The 17,939-nt window shown below is 45.0% G+C and overlaps 1 protein-coding gene across 1 annotated transcript in view; it reads right to left on the minus strand.

The window, feature by feature from the left end:
* Positions 1 to 865: 865 nt before the first annotated feature.
* FSTL1 (follistatin like 1) overlaps positions 866 to 17,939 on the minus strand; it is a 31,272-nt gene continuing 14,198 nt past the window's right edge. The window contains exons 4-11 of the mRNA XM_056848368.1: positions 16,819 to 16,948; positions 12,249 to 12,281; positions 10,496 to 10,626; positions 7,762 to 7,880; positions 5,320 to 5,432; positions 4,452 to 4,562; positions 2,506 to 2,603; positions 866 to 1,058 (exon numbers count right to left, since the gene is read on the minus strand). Coding sequence (XP_056704346.1) covers positions 1,014 to 1,058; positions 2,506 to 2,603; positions 4,452 to 4,562; positions 5,320 to 5,432; positions 7,762 to 7,880; positions 10,496 to 10,626; positions 12,249 to 12,281; positions 16,819 to 16,948 — 780 coding nt within the window. The 3' untranslated portion in view covers positions 866 to 1,013. The remainder of the gene's footprint in view (positions 1,059 to 2,505; positions 2,604 to 4,451; positions 4,563 to 5,319; positions 5,433 to 7,761; positions 7,881 to 10,495; positions 10,627 to 12,248; positions 12,282 to 16,818; positions 16,949 to 17,939) is intronic.

Below are 17,939 nucleotides of genomic sequence, written 5' to 3' on the forward strand. Positions count from 1 at the left end.
CTCCAGTTCTCTGGTTCCTCTAGGCGCTGCCACGGTTTTACTTTTTTTTGGATACATGTAGCTATAATACAAAGCCTGAACCAGAAGTACAGCATTTTTTTCAGTAAATATAAAAACAATATCTATGAAATCCAAGATACAAAAAAAAGCTCAATTAAAAGTCATTAATTAAAAAAAAAGAGTCAGTGTGCGTGTGATAAGAAAATATACTGTAGCACCTTTGCAAAGAGAGGGGGAAAAGAAAATGAGGTCACTTTGGAGCCCACAACGCGCTGAGGGCGGCCAGCCTTTGGCAAGCAAAGGCAAACTGGTCCGAGATCAAGAGGAAGCCCCCTCTGCTTGCCAAACGATCGACCTACCTCAGGGGGCTGGAAGTACCTCAGGGAGCTGAGGTGAACAAGAGTTGTTGTCCGAAGCAGGGTCCGGATCGAAAATGGAGGGGAGAATGAAGGGCGAGTGTATTTGTGCGAGTGTGTGTTTATGTGTGTGTGCAGAGAAACAGAAAGGGCCAGATGTCAAGACGGGAGGCCGCGAGGCCTGGCGATATTGCACAGAATGGGTGCTTAGCAACAGGCACTTCCTTCCCAAGTTCCTGCGGGTGTGGTAGTGGTTGTGGGCATTGCGGTATAAACTGTCGGGGAAAATCCCAAGAGCCATTCGTTGGGAAGGACTCCCCTACTGGCAAACAAATCCCCACAGACTTGTTCAAAGGCTATGGGTTCATGGCGATATTTCCCCCGAGTTCCAAGGCCTCTGGTGGAACAGTGTGTTATCCTCCCTCATCCTGACCAGTTCAGCTCCTGAACCCCTGCCTAAAGACCATTATATGGGGTCCCGATATTCCTTTAAATTTCAGCTCGCTTTTCTTTGTCCCCCCCTCCCATCGCTATACAATGTAAATATCTGTGACTGGGCAATCAATCCTAAACACGTTTGCATATTGAGATCATCGGCACTGAAGGAAGACCGGTGGGCGAGGCAGGGAACATGCCCCGCCTTCAGACATACTCTTCTTACATCTCTTTGGTGCTCAATCGCTTAACCTTCTCAGAAGTTTCCTGAAGAAAGACAAGAAAAGAAAGATGTCAACCAGGGGTGTCGAACTCATTTGTTACCAGGGCCGGATAGGACATAAATGTCACTTGGTTGGGCCGGGCCATGCCTCCCCAGCCCAGATCGGGACTGGAGGGGGGTGGCTGCCTTGGCTGGCTCGCGGGCCGGATAAGAGCTCTCAAGGGGCCGCATCCGGCCCACGGGCCGTATGTTTGACACCACTGATGTAAACAGTTGTCTTGAGATTTCACACACTGATGCCAGGACACTGTGCACACAGATGCTGATTTAGGCAAACGGTGGGAAAGTTGTGGGCGGAGGCAGCGTTCTGAGAGTAAAATTAAAAAGAAAAATAAGGACTCGGCTACTTACAGAGGTTCTGACCATAAAGCTCCTGGTGATTCCTAGAACTACCCGGAAGTGACAAAGGTAGCTAAAGCAGTGGCCAGAAACTCTATGGTAAGATTACCATAGAGTTTCTGGTGATTGCTACAGGTATCCTTGCCAATTTTGGGTAACTCTAGGAATCATCAGGAACTCTATGGTCAGAACTTCCTGTAAGTGCCAGAGGATTAATTTTTCTTTTTAATGTTTCTCTCCAGGATGATCACGTCTCCCCCTATGGCTCCAGTCTCCACCTGCCGATCAGCTGAGCGTTGGCAGGCAAGGGCTGCTATTGGCTTGAGGTCTCGTGCCACAAGCGGGACCCTAGTCATGTAGCCTTTTTCAAAATAAAGCCAATGTCCAGTGGCACCTTGAAGACCAACAACATTTACTTCAGCATGAGCTTCCGTGAGTCAGGCTTACTTCTCCAGATATGTTGCGTGCATAAGGATGCACGGTGGCCAAGCTTACGGAAAAATACAAATCAGATAGTCCTTCCTTTCTTGTTTTTACAATCCCAACTTATCTATAAAGGTCCAGCCCTCTTTGAAACAATCACAATCGTGCTGCACTATGTTGTTGACTATCAAAAGCAAACAGCAACTATGGCTCTAAGGTAAATATTTCTAAAAAACCAGTACTTTAATCAGCTATAATTTTACACATTTTAACATTTCACAAAATTCCAACATACAAAATACATTCACAAATGGTGCTAGTAACTTATTTAACCATAAAACCCAAACCTTACAAATATCAGCTCCAACTTAGGTCTTCATATCCACAGTTCCATTCCAGCTTCATTTATAGTTCTTAAAGAGCCAAGGAAATTATTTTCTTTATCAGTCCTAAACACTGAACGGCTTATCACTGTATAGATCCGAAACAAGTCCAAACAACAATTTGTTTTGCGAGATAGGAGCCCGGTAGTTCCTATTTCAAATGAAATTTCTTCAGTCGCCATCCAAGTGAAATTGACGATCCTTGTTTCCAGCAGTTTCAAATACCTCCAAAGATTTATGATTCTATCAATACAAAATCATTAATATACACCCAATCCAATCTCACCTGATGCTTCTGCAGCTCCTGAACGTATCTGGCCAGTTCTTCTTCTGTCAGCTTTTCTTCAGGCTGCTGCCCCTGGAAAGACACCTTCTCGGTCTTACCTACAAAGGCAAGCAGAGTTTAAGTCCCAGGTGGCGGGAGAGGGATGAATGGGCGCTTTTCATCGCAGGATGGTAGGGCAGGGTCACTGCAAACTCCATCAAATTTAACAACGACTGAAAAAAATCTGTGGAGGGGAAAAGAACACTTTAGCCATGCCAAACACAAACAACCTGAATATTTATTTATTTAAAGCATTTTTTGGCCACCTTTCCACCTGACCGGGGGTCCCCAAGGAGAAGGAGAAGAGATGGTTATTATATGACGACTTTCTCTACCACTTAAAGGAGAACTGAACTGGCTTACAATCACCTCCCCTTCCCCTCCCCACGACAGACACCCTGTGAGGGAGGTGGGGCTGAGAGAGCTCTAAGGGAGCTGTGACTAGCCCAAGGTCACCCAGCTGGCTTCACGTGGAGGAGTGGGGAAACCAACCCGATTCACCAGTTTAGTCTCCGCCGCTCATGTGGAGGAGTGGGGGACCAAGCCTGGTTCTCCAGATTAAAGTCCACCGCTCCAAACCACCGCTCTTACCCACTACACCACGCTGGCTCTCAGAAACGAACGTCAAAACATTAAAACCCTTGAACAATTGAAAAAAGCATTTAAAACATATAAAACAATTCAGTAAGAACACATAAACAACCCTGGAATCAGGGAGGATGGCCAACAACTGTTAAACTGATTTTGAAATGTTGGTTTAGTGTATTTTTATGTACTCTTGTGCATTTTAAGTACATATCGTAAGTCAACCTTGAGCTCCGTCAGGAAGAAAGGTGGCTAATCAATGTCTTGAATAAATAAATAGAAAGTAGTGCAGCAGGTGGCTCTCTGTGAGAATTCCCTGACAAACAGATATTGTGTACATTCTTTCGGCCAGCACAAGGCTTCTTCTGTGAGTCTCTGGAGTTTTCAGCCCCAGGTTTCTGCCACTTCTTTGCCCCTATGCCCCTCCGAGCCATTCTTGAGACCATTCACACAACCCCCTGATCGTAGATGCCTCTGTTTTAACTCAGGGTGTTAGCATTCGGTCGGATCTTGCTTTTGGTTTGGCGCAACACCCCCCCCCCCCACGCTGCCGGGTGCAGTCGCTGAAAACTTTCCCCTGCGGCTCTCCGCCAAACCTCGCGGCAGCCTGCCGTCCACTTTGGTCAACAGCCGGTGAGAAAACTCAGTGGTCGGCCTTAGAGGGGAGGGGTGGGGGGCAAAGTATCGTTCCTGGTTGCAAACCTGGCAAAAGGAAAGGAAACTCGGCAGTATCGCGGCTGGTGAATCGTGAGTGAGATTCAAAGAGGGCCAGCAGAAGCGGTTCTGAGACCAGGCTGGGATTCTTTATGCCTCAGAAAGGGATCAATGAGAAGGGACATAATAAAAAGGACTGTACGTACTCCCGCAATAATAGCTGCTATTTGGAAGCCAAATGAGGAGGTGGGGGGGGGGTTTTGGCAGGCTCACAGAACAGAAGAAGAGGGCATTCAGGAGATTTTGAATAGGGGCAGACTCTCAGCCGATCAAAGGAAACCCTTCTCTGCATACTGTGTAATTAGATTAGTGAGCTCACTGTCGTGGCTGGGCCAAGATTTAAGAGACTGCAAGAAGAAGAATTGGTTTTTATATGCCGACTTTCTCTACCACTTAAGGGAGAATCAAACCAGCTTGCAATCACCTTCCCTTCCCCACAACAGACACCCTGTGAGGTAGGCGAGGCTGAGAGAGCTCTAAGAGAGCTGTGATTAGCCCAAGGTCACCCAGTTGGATTCATGTGGAGTGGGGAAACCAACCCGGTTCACCAGATTAGTGTCCGCCGCTCATGCTTCTACAATAAGCCTGTCTTTCTCAGCTATACGTACCCTCGCAAGTCATGGCTGTGCACACCCATTTCCCACAGGCACAGACACAGCGGTTACACTCCACCTGGGTCTCCGCCCCATCCTCGTAGGTCTCATCTTCGAGGGCACACTCTGAAATGGCAGAGGAGAGAATTTGGTTTGAACACATGTAGCATGGCTTGGGTTCAGAGTGCCACGCAATTGTCTTCCAATCAAACCAGCTACCCGCATTCTTGCTCTACCTGTTATGTTGCCATTTCTGCTCAAAAATAATTATAAGAAGAAGAGTTGGTTTCTATATGCCGACTTTCTCTTCCTTTTAAGGAGAATCAAAGTGGCTTACAATCTCCTTCCCTTCCTGTCCCCACAACAGACACCTTTTGAGGTAGGTGGGGCTGAGTTTGGAGAGAACTGTGACTGGCCCAAGGTCACCCAGCAGGCTTCATGTGGAGGAGCAGGGAATCGAACCCGGTTCTCCAGATTAGAGTCCGCCGCTCATGTATAGGAGTGGGGAATCGAACCTGGTTCTCCAGATTAGAGTCCACCACTTATGTGGAGGAATGGGGAAACCAACCCGGTTCTCCAGATTAGAGTCCGCCGCTCATGTGGAGGAATGGGGAACCAACCCGGTTCCCCAGATTAGAGTCCGCTGCTCTTAACTACTATGCTGGTGGTGGCTGGAAATCACCCTGTTTAGGAGGTGGCATAGAAGCAAGTGTTTGCATCTTTCATTTTGTGGCACAGGTTTGGGATGAGGCGCAAGTTAATGACCACCGAGAACAGGATTGGGGGGGAGATACGGGCTCCCAAACCCATGCCTTCGACTGCTCTGCTCTCTCACACTCTCCGGGCCCTACTCCATCCCCTCACGCAGGCCAGGCGCTCCTACTTTTCTCGGGTGGGTTGAAGGACGGATTGAAGCACTTGAGGAACTCGTTGAAGCTGAGCTTCCAGTCAGCGTTTTCATCCGAAAGTTCAATGAGGGCATCCACGCAGAGTCCCCTGGAAGGAAGGAAGGAAGGAAAAGGTCTCCTCGCTCAGAATTCTTCCATCCTGAGGCAGACTCTGGAAAAGCAGGAGCCGTTCACATTTTTCCAAGCCAATGCCATCAACTCGGTTTAACTGGGCTTCCTGAAGCATATTTGTAAGCCGCTCTGAGCCTCGCTTTGGCCAGGAAGAGCGGGGCAACAAATGAAAATAATAAATAAATATGCAGAAGGCCCTCGGGCTATCGGGACTCAGCAAAAGCAGCCCGTCATTTTGGCCTTCCGTGGCCTAAATAAGAGGTTCCTACCCTTTTTGAGCCTGTGGGGACCTTTGAAATTCTGACACGGTGTGGTGGGCACAGCCACAAAATGGCCCCCCTGGCTTACCTTCAGTCACGCAATGAAAATCTTTGTGCTGGGGTGGCAGCCGCTGCCAAAGCAACATTTTTAAAAAATCGGCACAGCCAATCAAATCTCCAATGGCCCGTCGGAAGCCTTGCTGGGCAAAAGCCCTAACTGGACTCACCCACTTTCTAAGAACACTTGGCAGGCACCAGGAAAAATGTCAGAGGGTGCCATGGCCCCCACATGTATCTTGTTGGAGTCCCCTGGCGCAAATTAATAGAGCCCTTTCCTTATTGGGTTGAAGAAGAGGAAGAGGAAGAGTTGATTTTTATATGCCGACTTTCTCTACCATTTAAGGCAGAATCAAACCGACTTACAATCGCCTTCCCTTCCCCTCCCCACAACAGACACCCTGTGAGGGAGGTGGGACTGAGAGAGCTGTGACTAGCCCAAGGTCGCCCAGTTGGCTTCATATGTAGGAGTGAGGAAACAAATCCAGTTCAACAGATTAGCCTCCGCCGCTCATGTGGAGGAGTGGGGAATCAAGCCCAGTTCTCCAGATCAGAGACCACAGCTCCCAACCACCGTTCTTAACCACTACACCACGCTGGCTCTCAATCCCCGGCAGCTCTTAAGTCACATCTTCAGGGAAACGCAGACATGAGGAGTTGGAAAGGTTAATGAATGACAAAGTATAAACCTGACTGCAAGAACTTTGGATATCCTTGCTGCGTGCTTGAACGAGCAAAGTTCTAGTTCATGGTGAGGGCAGCCCTGTGAGAACTGCAGCAGAACAGCCGGGTGGAAATTCTTTCTGTTCACATCCCTGTTTTTACGAGGAGAAACGTAAAATGGAATGGACCGTGCAATTCAGTGCCAGTGCAATTTAAATGACTTTTCCACGTGGCTGGAGAGGGCTACATTATTCTTTTAAAAAACAACAACAACCACATAATGGAAAAGGGAGCTACACAAAAGTGTGGTGCTGCGACTCTTTCTCAGGTTCCGCTTCTGGGATGATCGGCAGAGATGTTTCTTTCCTGCGTAAGCTACAGGGGATGCTCACCGGTGCGACTGTTTCCCCGTCTGTTCCTTTGGGTTTTGTTTTTTAATGAAAAAGGTGGATGGTGCAATGGAAGCTTCCTCTGTCCCTTCCTGCCCTTTTTCTTCCCAAATTTGTAAAAAAAAAAAAAGGTCAAGGTGCAAGCACCGGGTCATTATTGACCCATGGGGTGACTCCCGACGTTTACTAGGCAGACTATGTTTACAGAGTGGTTTGCCATTGCCTTCCCCAGTCATCTGCACTTTACCCTCAGCAAGCTGGGTACCCCCAAATGTGTACCCCTCTTCAAATGGTTTTCCCACATGCTGGCTTTTCTTTTCCCAAGTAAGCCAAGCTGGTGCAGAGTGGACAGACAACCAGCAGGAAAGGAAAGGTTCAAGCAGCCCACCCACTGTTCTTGGGGAGGGGCCTTGGCTCAGTGGTAGAGCATCTGCTTGGCATGCAGAAGGTCCCAGGTTCAATCCCTGGCATCTCCAGCTAAAGGGACTAGGCAGGTAGGTGATGTGAAAGACCCCTGTCTGAGACCCTGGAGAGCCGCTGCCGGTCTGACTTCAATGGACCAAGGGTCTGATTCAGTAGAAGTTAAGGAGAAGGGTCTGTGGCTTAGTAGTAGAACCTCTGCTTGGCATGCAGAAGGTCCCAGGTTCAATCCCCAGCATCTCCAGTTAAATGGACTAGGCAGGTAGGTGATATGAAAGACCTCTGCCTGAGACCCTGGAAAGCCACTGCCGGTCTGAGTAGACAATACTGACTTTGATGGACCAAGAGTCTGGTTCAGTATAAGGCAGCTTCATGTGTGTGCTCTTCTGCCCTCAGTAACAGCCCCTGAAGCTGCTTTCCTTTTTTAAAAAAAACACCCTCCCTGCAAGCATAATGCCACAGAACTCTATGTGTCATCTGAACATTTGTTCTCCTGCTTCCTTCGGCCTCTGCCCACCTGAGCAGCCTGTTGGTCTCCTGGTCCACGTAGGCAGTGAGGTTGACGGCGGTCTCGTTTTGTTCCACAAACTTTAGGAATTCGCTGGAGTCTAAGCGAGAGTCCCCATCGTCAACATTCTAGAAAGACACAAAGCGGGATGCAAAAAGGAGGGTTACTTCCTCTTCCTTTTGGCTTTGCCAACGCACCCAAGAGCTATAGCGACCCAAAGATAAATGTAAAGTTCTGCATTTAGGTAGGAAAAATCAAATGCATAATTATAGGATGGGGGAGACTTGTCTGAGCAGTAGTGTGTGCAAAAAGGATCTTGGGGTCTTCGTAGACCAAACACTGAACATGAATCACCAGTGTGATGCATTAGCTAAAAAGGCAAATACGATCTTGGGCTGTATCAACAGAAGTGTAGTGTCCAGATCACGCGAAGGGCTGGAGTCCTTTCCCTCAGGTATCTTGGGCTCAGGCTCCTTCTGTCTTCTGGAAAAGACACTAACATTTCTTGCTATTTTTATGTGAACTGTTTACGTGACTGAATTCCAGCTGGCATTTAGCAATCCTATAATTTCGTGCCTCCTTCTAAGCTGACCCTACTTTTCCAGTTCCTTAGTTTCTTAGTCCCCCCCTTTTAACCAGACCTTTTGCCTGCATGGTTCTGTTTGCGAGAGTATCAGTTAGAATTGTATTATATCAATGAGCCACAGTAGTCAGGGAGAGGAGAGTTTCACAAAGCCTCCCCCACCCCGAGTTATCCAGGTGGTCCCTTGACAATTTCCCAAGCGAATGCCAACATGGCTGAAGCTTGCTAAAGAGCAGATTCAGGGTTTGTTCTAAAAGATAAGTAAGCTGATCAGCCTCTCTGTAAGAGTTGTCCACTCTGGACTGGGAAAATTCCTGGAGATTTTAAAGTGGAGTCTCAAAATGGTGGGGTTTGGGAAGGGGAGGGACCTTAGCGGGTTATAATGCCAGGGGAGGGGCTGTGGCTCAGTGGTAGAGCATCTGCTTGGCATGCAGAAGGTCCCAGGTTCAATCCCCGGCATCTCCAGTTAAAGGGACTAGGCAAGTAGGTGATGTGAAAGACCCCTGCCTGAGAACCTGGAGAGCTGCTGCTGGTCTCAGTAGACAATACTGACTTTGATGGACTAAGGGTCTGATTCAATATAAGGCAGCTTCATGTGTGCCACAGAATCCATCCTTCGAAAAAGCTTTTGACATCCATCCAAAAAGCTTTTGACAAAGTCCCCCACCAAAGACTGCTAAGCAAACTTCATAGTCACAGAATAAGAGGACAAGTCCTCTTATGGATTGAGAGCTGGCTGAAAAATAGGAAGCAGAGAGTAGGAATCAATGGTCAGTTCTCACAATGGCGGGATGTGAGCAGTGGGGTTCCTCAGGGATCTGTGTTGGGACCGGAGCTTTTCAACCTGTTCATCAATGACCTGGAGTTGGGGTTAAACAGTGAAGTAGCCAAGTTTGCAGATGACACCAAATTATTTAGGGTGGTTAAAACAAAATCGGACTGTGAAGAGCTCCAGAAGGATCTCTGCATACTGAAAGAATGGGCATTAAAATGGCAAATGAGATTCAATGTGAGTAAGTGTAAAGTGATGCATATTGGGACAAAAAATCCCAACTTCATATATACACTGATGGGATCTGTGCTGGCAGCAACAGACCAAGAAAGGGATCTTGGGGTGGTAGTGGATAGCTCAATGAAGATGTGAACCCAGTGTGCAGCTGCTGTAAAAAAGGCAAATTCCATGCTGGACATAATTAGACGAGGAATAGAGAATACAACTGCTGATATCATACTGCCCTTGTACAAATCTATGGTGAGACCACACTTAGAATACTGTGTACAGTTCTGGTCACCACACCTAAAAAAGGATATTACAGAGCTTGAGAAGGTGCAGAAAAGAGCAACCAAAATGATTAGGGGACTAGAGCAACTGTCCTATGGGAAGCGGTTAAGACGCTTAGGTTTGTTTAGCTTGAAAAGAAGACGGCTGAGGGGAGACATGATAGAGGTCTATAAAATTATGCATGGTTTGGAGAGAGTGGACGGGGAGACGTTTTTCTCCCTCTCCCATAATACTAGAACACTGGGTCATCTGCTAAAGCTGGAGGGTGAGAGATTCAAAACAGATAAAAGGAAGTATTTTTTCACACAACGCATAGTTAAATTGTGGAACTCCCTGGACATATTCATGGAGGAGAGGGGTATTCATGGCTGTTAGTTAGAATGGATACTAGTCATGCTGCATACCTATTCTCTCTAGTATCAGAGGAGCATGCCTATTATTTTGGGTGCGGTGGAACACAGGCAGGATGGTGCTGCTGCACTCGTCTTGTTAGTGGCTTCCTAGAGGCCCCTGGTTGGCCACTGTGTGAACAGACTGCTGGACTTGATGGGCCTTGGTCTGATCCAGCAGGGCCTTTCTTATGTTATTATGAAGCAGCCATTTTCTCCAGGGGAACTGATCTCTGTCATTTGGAGATCAGTTGTAATTCTGGGAGATCTCCAGGCCCCATCTGGAGGTTGGCAACCCTACTCTCCATAACTGTAGGGGGGATGACACCATGGACTGAAAGCAAAGGTGACGGAAGGGGACGATTCAGAAGCTGGATACCTCAACAATTCTGGCTGGCCAATCCTAACGTCAGCATCCTTAGCAAAACAAACATCCAGCTGCCTCATCTGTCCGTCAAATGTCCACCTTTCCCTCTCTGGCTTCCCTACCTTGAAGTACTTGTCCAGGATTTCTGTGTAGTTGCTGCCTTTAGAAAACCAGCCGTCAGGAATGATCTCCGCTTCAAGCCACTGAATGAGGTGACGCCGGAGCTCGTCCCGGTCAGCCTGGTAGCAGACAACTGTTGAGTGAGGAGGAAAAAATGGGGAAATCAGACCAGGAAAGGTAAAGAGATATAAACAGGCGAAAGAGAAGGGGGGAAAGGATGAATGGGGCTTCTTCCCATTCATCTTGAGCAGAAATGAGCACCACCCACATCCTTCCAGCTGAAGGAAACCCTGAGGAGCTGCCTTTCTAAAGGCAGAACAACCGACTAAGTACTCTTCTGGAGTTCTCTAAAGAGCTAGGTTGACAACTTGGACAAATTTGAAATTGTTGTGTTCAGGAGGCAGGCAAGTAGCTTACAGAAGGCGAAAGCAATAAATACAATAAAATTATCGCAGAAGAACGCACATGCCCATTTTGTTCCGATCAAGTAGACTCCCTAGCCCACATTGTTTTAGCTTGTTCACAAAATAATATTGCATGAAATAAATATATCACTCCCTGAATAAAACAGATAATATCACGCTTCCATGACTGGGCAAACCCTGCCATATTAACCATATATAAAACCCAATAGTTTATAGTAATTCACTTGATGATAAAGAACTGCAATTTGCAATGATATTTGCATGCTGGAGTTATGAGAAATGGCTGGATCTTTATTTTGTATAAAGACTGTAAACATTGCTCAGTGTTAGTGACATCTATGACATAGATAACCAAAAGCTTGGTGAAATAAAGATGGCATTTTTCTTGGGTGAGGCATCAGGGGATTCAAACCAGGGACTCTAGGGACAGAATCAAGACGCCCAGCTTGCTCTGCTTCTTTGATAGTTTGCCAAAGGAGGAAGCCCATAGGTTACCTCTGCTGCCCTCAAGCGCCACCACTGTTGTGGTCACAGGAGGGTACTGCAGCTATCTGCCTGCTAATATGAGACCATGGATCAATGCAGAAACGTGTATTCATTATAATCATGGCTAATTATGACTACAGGAGAATTACACAACTTTAAGGTTGACAATGAGGAAATTGAAATGGTTCAAGACTTTCTATTCCTTGGCTCCACCATCAACCAAAAGGGAGACTGCAGCCAAGAAATCAGAAGGAGGCTGAGACTGGAAAGGGCAGCCATGAAGGAGCTAGAAACGATTCTGAAATGTAAGGATGTGTCACTGGCCACCAAGATCAGGTTAATTCATGCCATCGTATTCCCTTTTACTATGTATGGGTTTGAGAGCTGGACAATGGAGAAAGCTGACAGGAAGAAAGTAGACTCCTTTGAAATGTGGTGTTGGAGAAGAGTGTTACGGATACCATGGACTGCCAAAAAAACAAATCAGTGGGTTATAGATCAAATCAAGCCGGAACTGACCCTAGAAGCTAAAATGACTCAACGGAGGTTGTCGTACTTTGGTCACATTATGAGAAGACAAGAGTCACTGGAAAAGACAGTCATGCTAGGAAAAGCTGAGGGCAGCAGGAAAAGAGGAAGACCCAACAAGAGATGTGCTGACTCAATAAAGAAAGCCACAGCCCTCAGTTTGCAAAACCTGAGCAAGGCTGTCCAAGAGATGACATTTTGGAGGACGTTGAGTCATAGGGTCGCCATGAGTCGGAAGCGACTTGACGGCACTTAACACACACAATTATGACGCAGTTTCGCAAGTTATAAACTACACGTAGCAAAGCGCGCTTACCTGGGCTTGCCGCAGAATTATCAGCCTTCTTCTCTATTAACAGAAAGAAATGAGAAAATCATGGCAAAAGGCTCCTCCTGTAAAGACTTTGTGGGTTCGGCGAGCTTACACCTTCAGTCAGGCAGTGAATATCCTTGTGCTGCCACGGCCAAAACAACATTTTTAAAAAGCTGCACAGCCAATAACATTTCTAATTGCCAATCAGAAGCTCCACAAAGCTCCGGTGGAGTTTAGGGAGCCATAGGGAGCCAGAGGGAGGAAAGCAGAGAGGGGAAGATTGGAAACATCAGAAAAAACAAAATCAAAAGTAAAAGCGGATGGTGAGCGAGCGGCGGGCGCCATTACGCAGCACTGAAACAAACAGCCTCTCCTGGTCGCAACAAGCGGCTCATGCTCCCTCTCCTTTTTAAAATCATAAACCCCTGCCTCACCTTCTAAAATCAGGAATCATTATCCCCTCCCCCCCCCAAGAAGAAAATCTCAACAACAACCCCCCACCCAGGAACTTTTTGACCAGGACATTGGAGTGAGAGCACCATCTTGTGGCCAAACTTGAAAAAACATTTTTTTCTGTTTCCTACCTAATAACATAGGTTTAAGCTGACAGCATCACTAACTCATAACTATTCATTTTCATTATTGCCTAATTCTGAGTAGTGCTATTATCCCACCCAAAAATCTTGACATCTTTTCTATCTCTCTTGCTAACTAATAAGATATTACATTATAGAATCTATCCTTTAACTAATGAATTAATATAGCAAAAATAATAATTTTAAATTAATTTTACTAATTACTTAAATATTTACCTAACTAACTGACACCTTGTTATGGGAATTTATTAATTAATCTCAAAGGGGGGAAATACTTAATTTACCTAATTATACACTGTACTATATTGCTGTAAAAAAAATTTTTTTTACTTGGATTATTTGAATAACTTCAAACTGCTGTTTTTGTGTGTGTGTGTGTGTGATCAAACTATAGCCCAATTAGATTTTAAGTTCAATGAATGAATAATGCTGATTTAAATGTGATGAATGATGACTATTGATTTAAATTTGATGAATGATTAACAGTGTATGGAAAAATTGTATTACCATATGCAATTAAGAAGAAAAAAACAAAGAAAACAACAGGTTATGAAGAGAAGAAGCAAGGGCGCTAAAAAAGACAAATCATCCACTGAAGAAGAGCTGGAGGGTCAGAAGCAACAAAAAGACACAAAGAGAAAAGGCAAGGCCGATAAAAAAGATAAATCAGCCACTGAAGAAAAGCTGGAAGGTCAACCATCGGAAGCAATGGCCAATGCGGTGGCAAAAGCAGTGGTCGAACAACTTATGCCACAGTTAGCGGGACTAGAAAGCAGATTAAAAGAAGAACTACAATCCTTCAAACTTGAAACAAGAACATCCCTTTCAGAAATCAAGGTTAAGATAGCAGAGAATGCTGAAAGCATCAAAGATCTGAAAATATCTAACCAGCAGATTTCTGATACTGTACAAGAACACGAAGTCTGGAAGAACAAAGCTGATCCAAGAAGTGATATTTTAAGAGATCCAGAACAGAGAAGCCAACCTGAGATTTCGCGTTCTTGAAGAGGACTTTGGGAAAGACAATTTACTACAGAGTTTCGCAGAATTGATCCAAGATTACTTACAGCTGGAAGAAGAACCTTGCTTAATTTACAATATTTACAGAATTAACTCAAGATACGCAGCAAGAAATAATCTTCCAAGAGACATCCTTGTGAGATTTACGCAGAAAACAACGAAAGATTCAATACTAAGACTGCAAAGAGACAAACCATTGGAATACAAAGGTAAAAGAATTCAGATCTTTCAAGACCTACCGAGTTCAGCAGTGGAAAAAAGAAAGGAATTCAACCAATTTAGGCAAATCTGACTAAGTAAAGGAATTAGATATCGGTGGATTATCCCAGCAGGGCTGGAGATATTTCTCTCTACTGGAAAGAAAACAATTCTCAACCAACTAAAGACTATCGAAAGTTTGAACTGTGGCAATAAATATATACAATGGATCCAGAGCATATACTGAAGACAATCAGCAAGATTAGTGATTAATGGGAAGCTATCTGAAAATTTTAAAAGTAATAAAGGCACTAGACAAGTAATGTCTATTATCTCCACTTTTGTTTAACATGGCTTTGGGAGTACTAACAACTAGATTAAGACAAGATGAAAGAATTGCTGGTCTGAAAACCTCCGGCAAGGAGTACAAATTAAAGTGCTATGCTGATGACGTGGTCCTAACTTTGGAAGATCCGGCAGAATCAATAGAACATCTCATGAAAGAAATTGAAAAATATGGTCAACTATCTGGATATAAAATAAATAAAAATAAGACCAAGATTATTTTAGAAAACATGGACAATTTTGAGAAGCAAAATATCCAACAGTTGACAGGATGCAAAGTTACAGAAGAACCGGTAAGGTATTTGGGAATCTATCTTACTGGGAAAAATCAAACATTGCTAAAAAACAAATATCAAAAAACGTGGCTGACAATACAGAATGACTTAGAAAGATGGACTAAGTTGAATCTGTCATGGACGGGCAGAATAGCAGTAATAAAGATGAATTTGTTACCGAGACTGACTTTTCTCTTCCAAATGCTTCCAATACAAATAGAAGAAAAAACACTGGTAGAATGGCAAATTAATAAATTTGTGTGGGTGGGCAAAAAACCAAGGATTAATTTTAAAGTCATGCAAGAGGAGAAGAAAAGAGGAGGACTGGCATTACCAAATATCAAGTTATATCATCAAGCGGCAGGATTATCTTGGATTGCCGATTGGATCAGAGACCCAAATCAAAAAATGTTGAAGATAGAAAAGGGAACATGGGATCGTGGTCTTTACTAGTCAGTAAAGAGGCAGAACATATTTTGGGGGAAATCTACAAGTTACTGCTTAAATTTGAAACAGAACAAGAGCAAGTTAAAGTATGCATGATTAAATGGATGGAAAATTTTAAAAAAGAGATAACAATGCAGCAGTGGGAAAGACTATAGACTAAGTCAATTAAATTTACTGCCAGTAATAATTTGCGAGAAAACTGGTACAAGCAGTTCTTCAGATGGTATATTACACCAATGGATATTAAAAAGATAGACAAAACATATGATTGCCACTGCTGGAAATGCAAAGACAAAGACAGAACCTACTTTCATTTGTGGTGGACTTGTAAAAAGGTGAGAAAATACTGGATACAGATTTATCAAGAAATGTAAAGGATTCTTAAGATTAAATTTCCAATGAATCCGGAAATTATGTTACTGGGGATAGAACCAGAGAATTTAGAAAATAATCATAGATAACTTTTTTGATATCTCACGATGGCAGCAAGGATAGTATTGGCAGCATCATGGAAACAAGAGACTGTTCCGGACTTAGAAAAGTGGCAACAAAAAATGGAAGAATTTGCGGTGATGGCCAGACTAACCAACATCCTGAAAGAAAGAACGATTGATGATTCACAGAAGAAATGGGAATGATATTTTGAATATGCTAACTGGAAAGTGTAGAATAAAAATTTAATAGAGATAGAAAATAATAGTCATATATCTTGAACAAGCTATAGATAAAGATAAATTTAGAGCATAAACGTAGACAAGATCAGCAATGCTTAAGTAAATATCATAACAATAGAACAATGTTTATGTAAACTGATTCCTGAAGTAAGCACAAAATTTATGAATGGAAGTGTATGTATATTTTGTTTGTTATCTTTTTCTTTTGAAAATGTTAATAAAATATCTTTTTAAAAAATGGCCCTACGCACTATTTAATAACATGGTGCCCGCATTGGGCCCTGTCCTGTCTTGTGAGATAGGGGCATGCCTCCACCATCTACACATGAACACATCAAGCTGCCTGGTACTGAATCAGATCCTTGGCCCATCAAAGTCAGTATTGTTTACTCAGACTGGCAGCGGCTCTACCAGGGTCTCAGGCGGAGGTCTTTCACATCACCTACCTGCCTGGTCCCTTTAACAGGAGATGCCGGGGATTGAACCTGGGACCTTCTGCGTGCCAAGCAGACGCTCTACCATTCAGCCATAGCACCTCCTCTAGCCACAGATGCTGCTGCTGCTATCATCTCCTTTAACAGGCAGGGCTGTGCCTCTGTTGCCATGGCAATAAGATGTCCGGCTTCCTGCCTCATCACCTCTCCTGAAAGTGCCCTTTCCCGGCCCTGCCCAGGAAGCCATATTGTTCCATAGCAACATTTTGAGGAAATACTATTTTTTCCCTCCAGGGTCAGAGGAAAAGCCTATTATATTAGGAGCTGTGGAACACAGGCAGGATGGTGCAGCTGCAGTCGCCTTGTTTGTGAGCTTCCTGGAGGCACCTGGTTGGCCACTGTGTGAACAGACCGCTGGACTTGATGGGCCTGGCCTCTGATCCAGCATGGCCTTTTCTATGTTCTTAAATAAGCGCTATGTTGAATCACGTCCCTCTGAAAAACCAAACAGAACCTCCACCATTGATTCACGCAGTGTCCTCAAGCTGTTCTTCCAAGGCGACCCCACCTGGCACCTGGCTTACCTTTGCAGTGGCCATCGTAGTCCACCTGGATCTTGGAGCCGGTGAGGCAGGCATCACGATGCAGCTCACAGTGGTTCAGGTACGTCTTGCCGTTGCTGCCGCACACGGGCCTCTTGTGGGGCTTGCATTTCTTAAAGAGGAAAGAAAAAAGCAGGCTTGAGAAGGTGCAGAAAAGAGCAACCAAAATGATCAGGGGGCTAGAGCAACAGCCCTATGAGGAGCGGTTGAAATGCTTAGGGCTGTTTAGCTTGGAAAGAAGGCGGTTAAGGGGAGACATGATAAGAGGTCTATAAAATTATGCCTGGTATGGAGAGAGTGGACAGGGAGAAGGCTTTTCTCCCTCTCTCATAATACCAGAACGCGGGGTCATCTGCTGAAGCTGGAGGGTGAGAGATTCAAAACAGATCAAAGGAAGTATTTCGTCACACAACGCAAGTTAAATTGTGGATCTCCCTGCCCCAGGATGTGGTGATGGCTGCCAACTTGGAAGGCTTTAAGAGGGAAGTGGACATGTTCATGGAGGAGAGGGGTATTCATGGCTACAAGTTAAAATAGATTCTAGCCATGATGCATACCTATTCTCTCCATGATCAGAGGAACATGACTATTACATTAGGTGCTGTGGAATACAGGCAGGTTGGTGCTGCTGCAGTCGTCTTGTCTGTGGGCTTCCTAGGGGCCCCTGGTTGGCCACTGTGTGAAAAGACTGCTAGACTTGATGGGCCTTGATCTGATCTAGCAGGGCCTTTCTTATGATCTTATATTCTTATTATAATTATTAGGTGCTGTAGGACACAGGAAGGATGGTGCTGATGCAGTTGTCTTATTTGTGGGCTTTCTACAGGCACCTGGTTGGCCACTGTGTGAACAGACTGCTGGACTTGATGGACCTTGGTCTGTTCCAGCATGGCTTTTCATATGTTCTTATGTGGAGGAGTGGGGGAACCAACCCGGTTCACCAGATTAAAGTCCGCCGCTCATGCAGAGGAGTGGGGAATCAAACCCGGTTCTCCAGATTAGAGTCTGCTGCTCTTAACCACGTCACCACGCGGGCTCTCAAATGTATAATATCGAACAAAGCCAAGAAGACTGCAGAAAGGTCCGAGGAAAGCAGAGGAAGC

This window comes from Euleptes europaea, chromosome 4 (genome assembly GCF_029931775.1).
Source record: "Euleptes europaea isolate rEulEur1 chromosome 4, rEulEur1.hap1, whole genome shotgun sequence".
In the NCBI taxonomy this organism is placed as follows: domain Eukaryota; kingdom Metazoa; phylum Chordata; class Lepidosauria; order Squamata; family Sphaerodactylidae; genus Euleptes; species Euleptes europaea.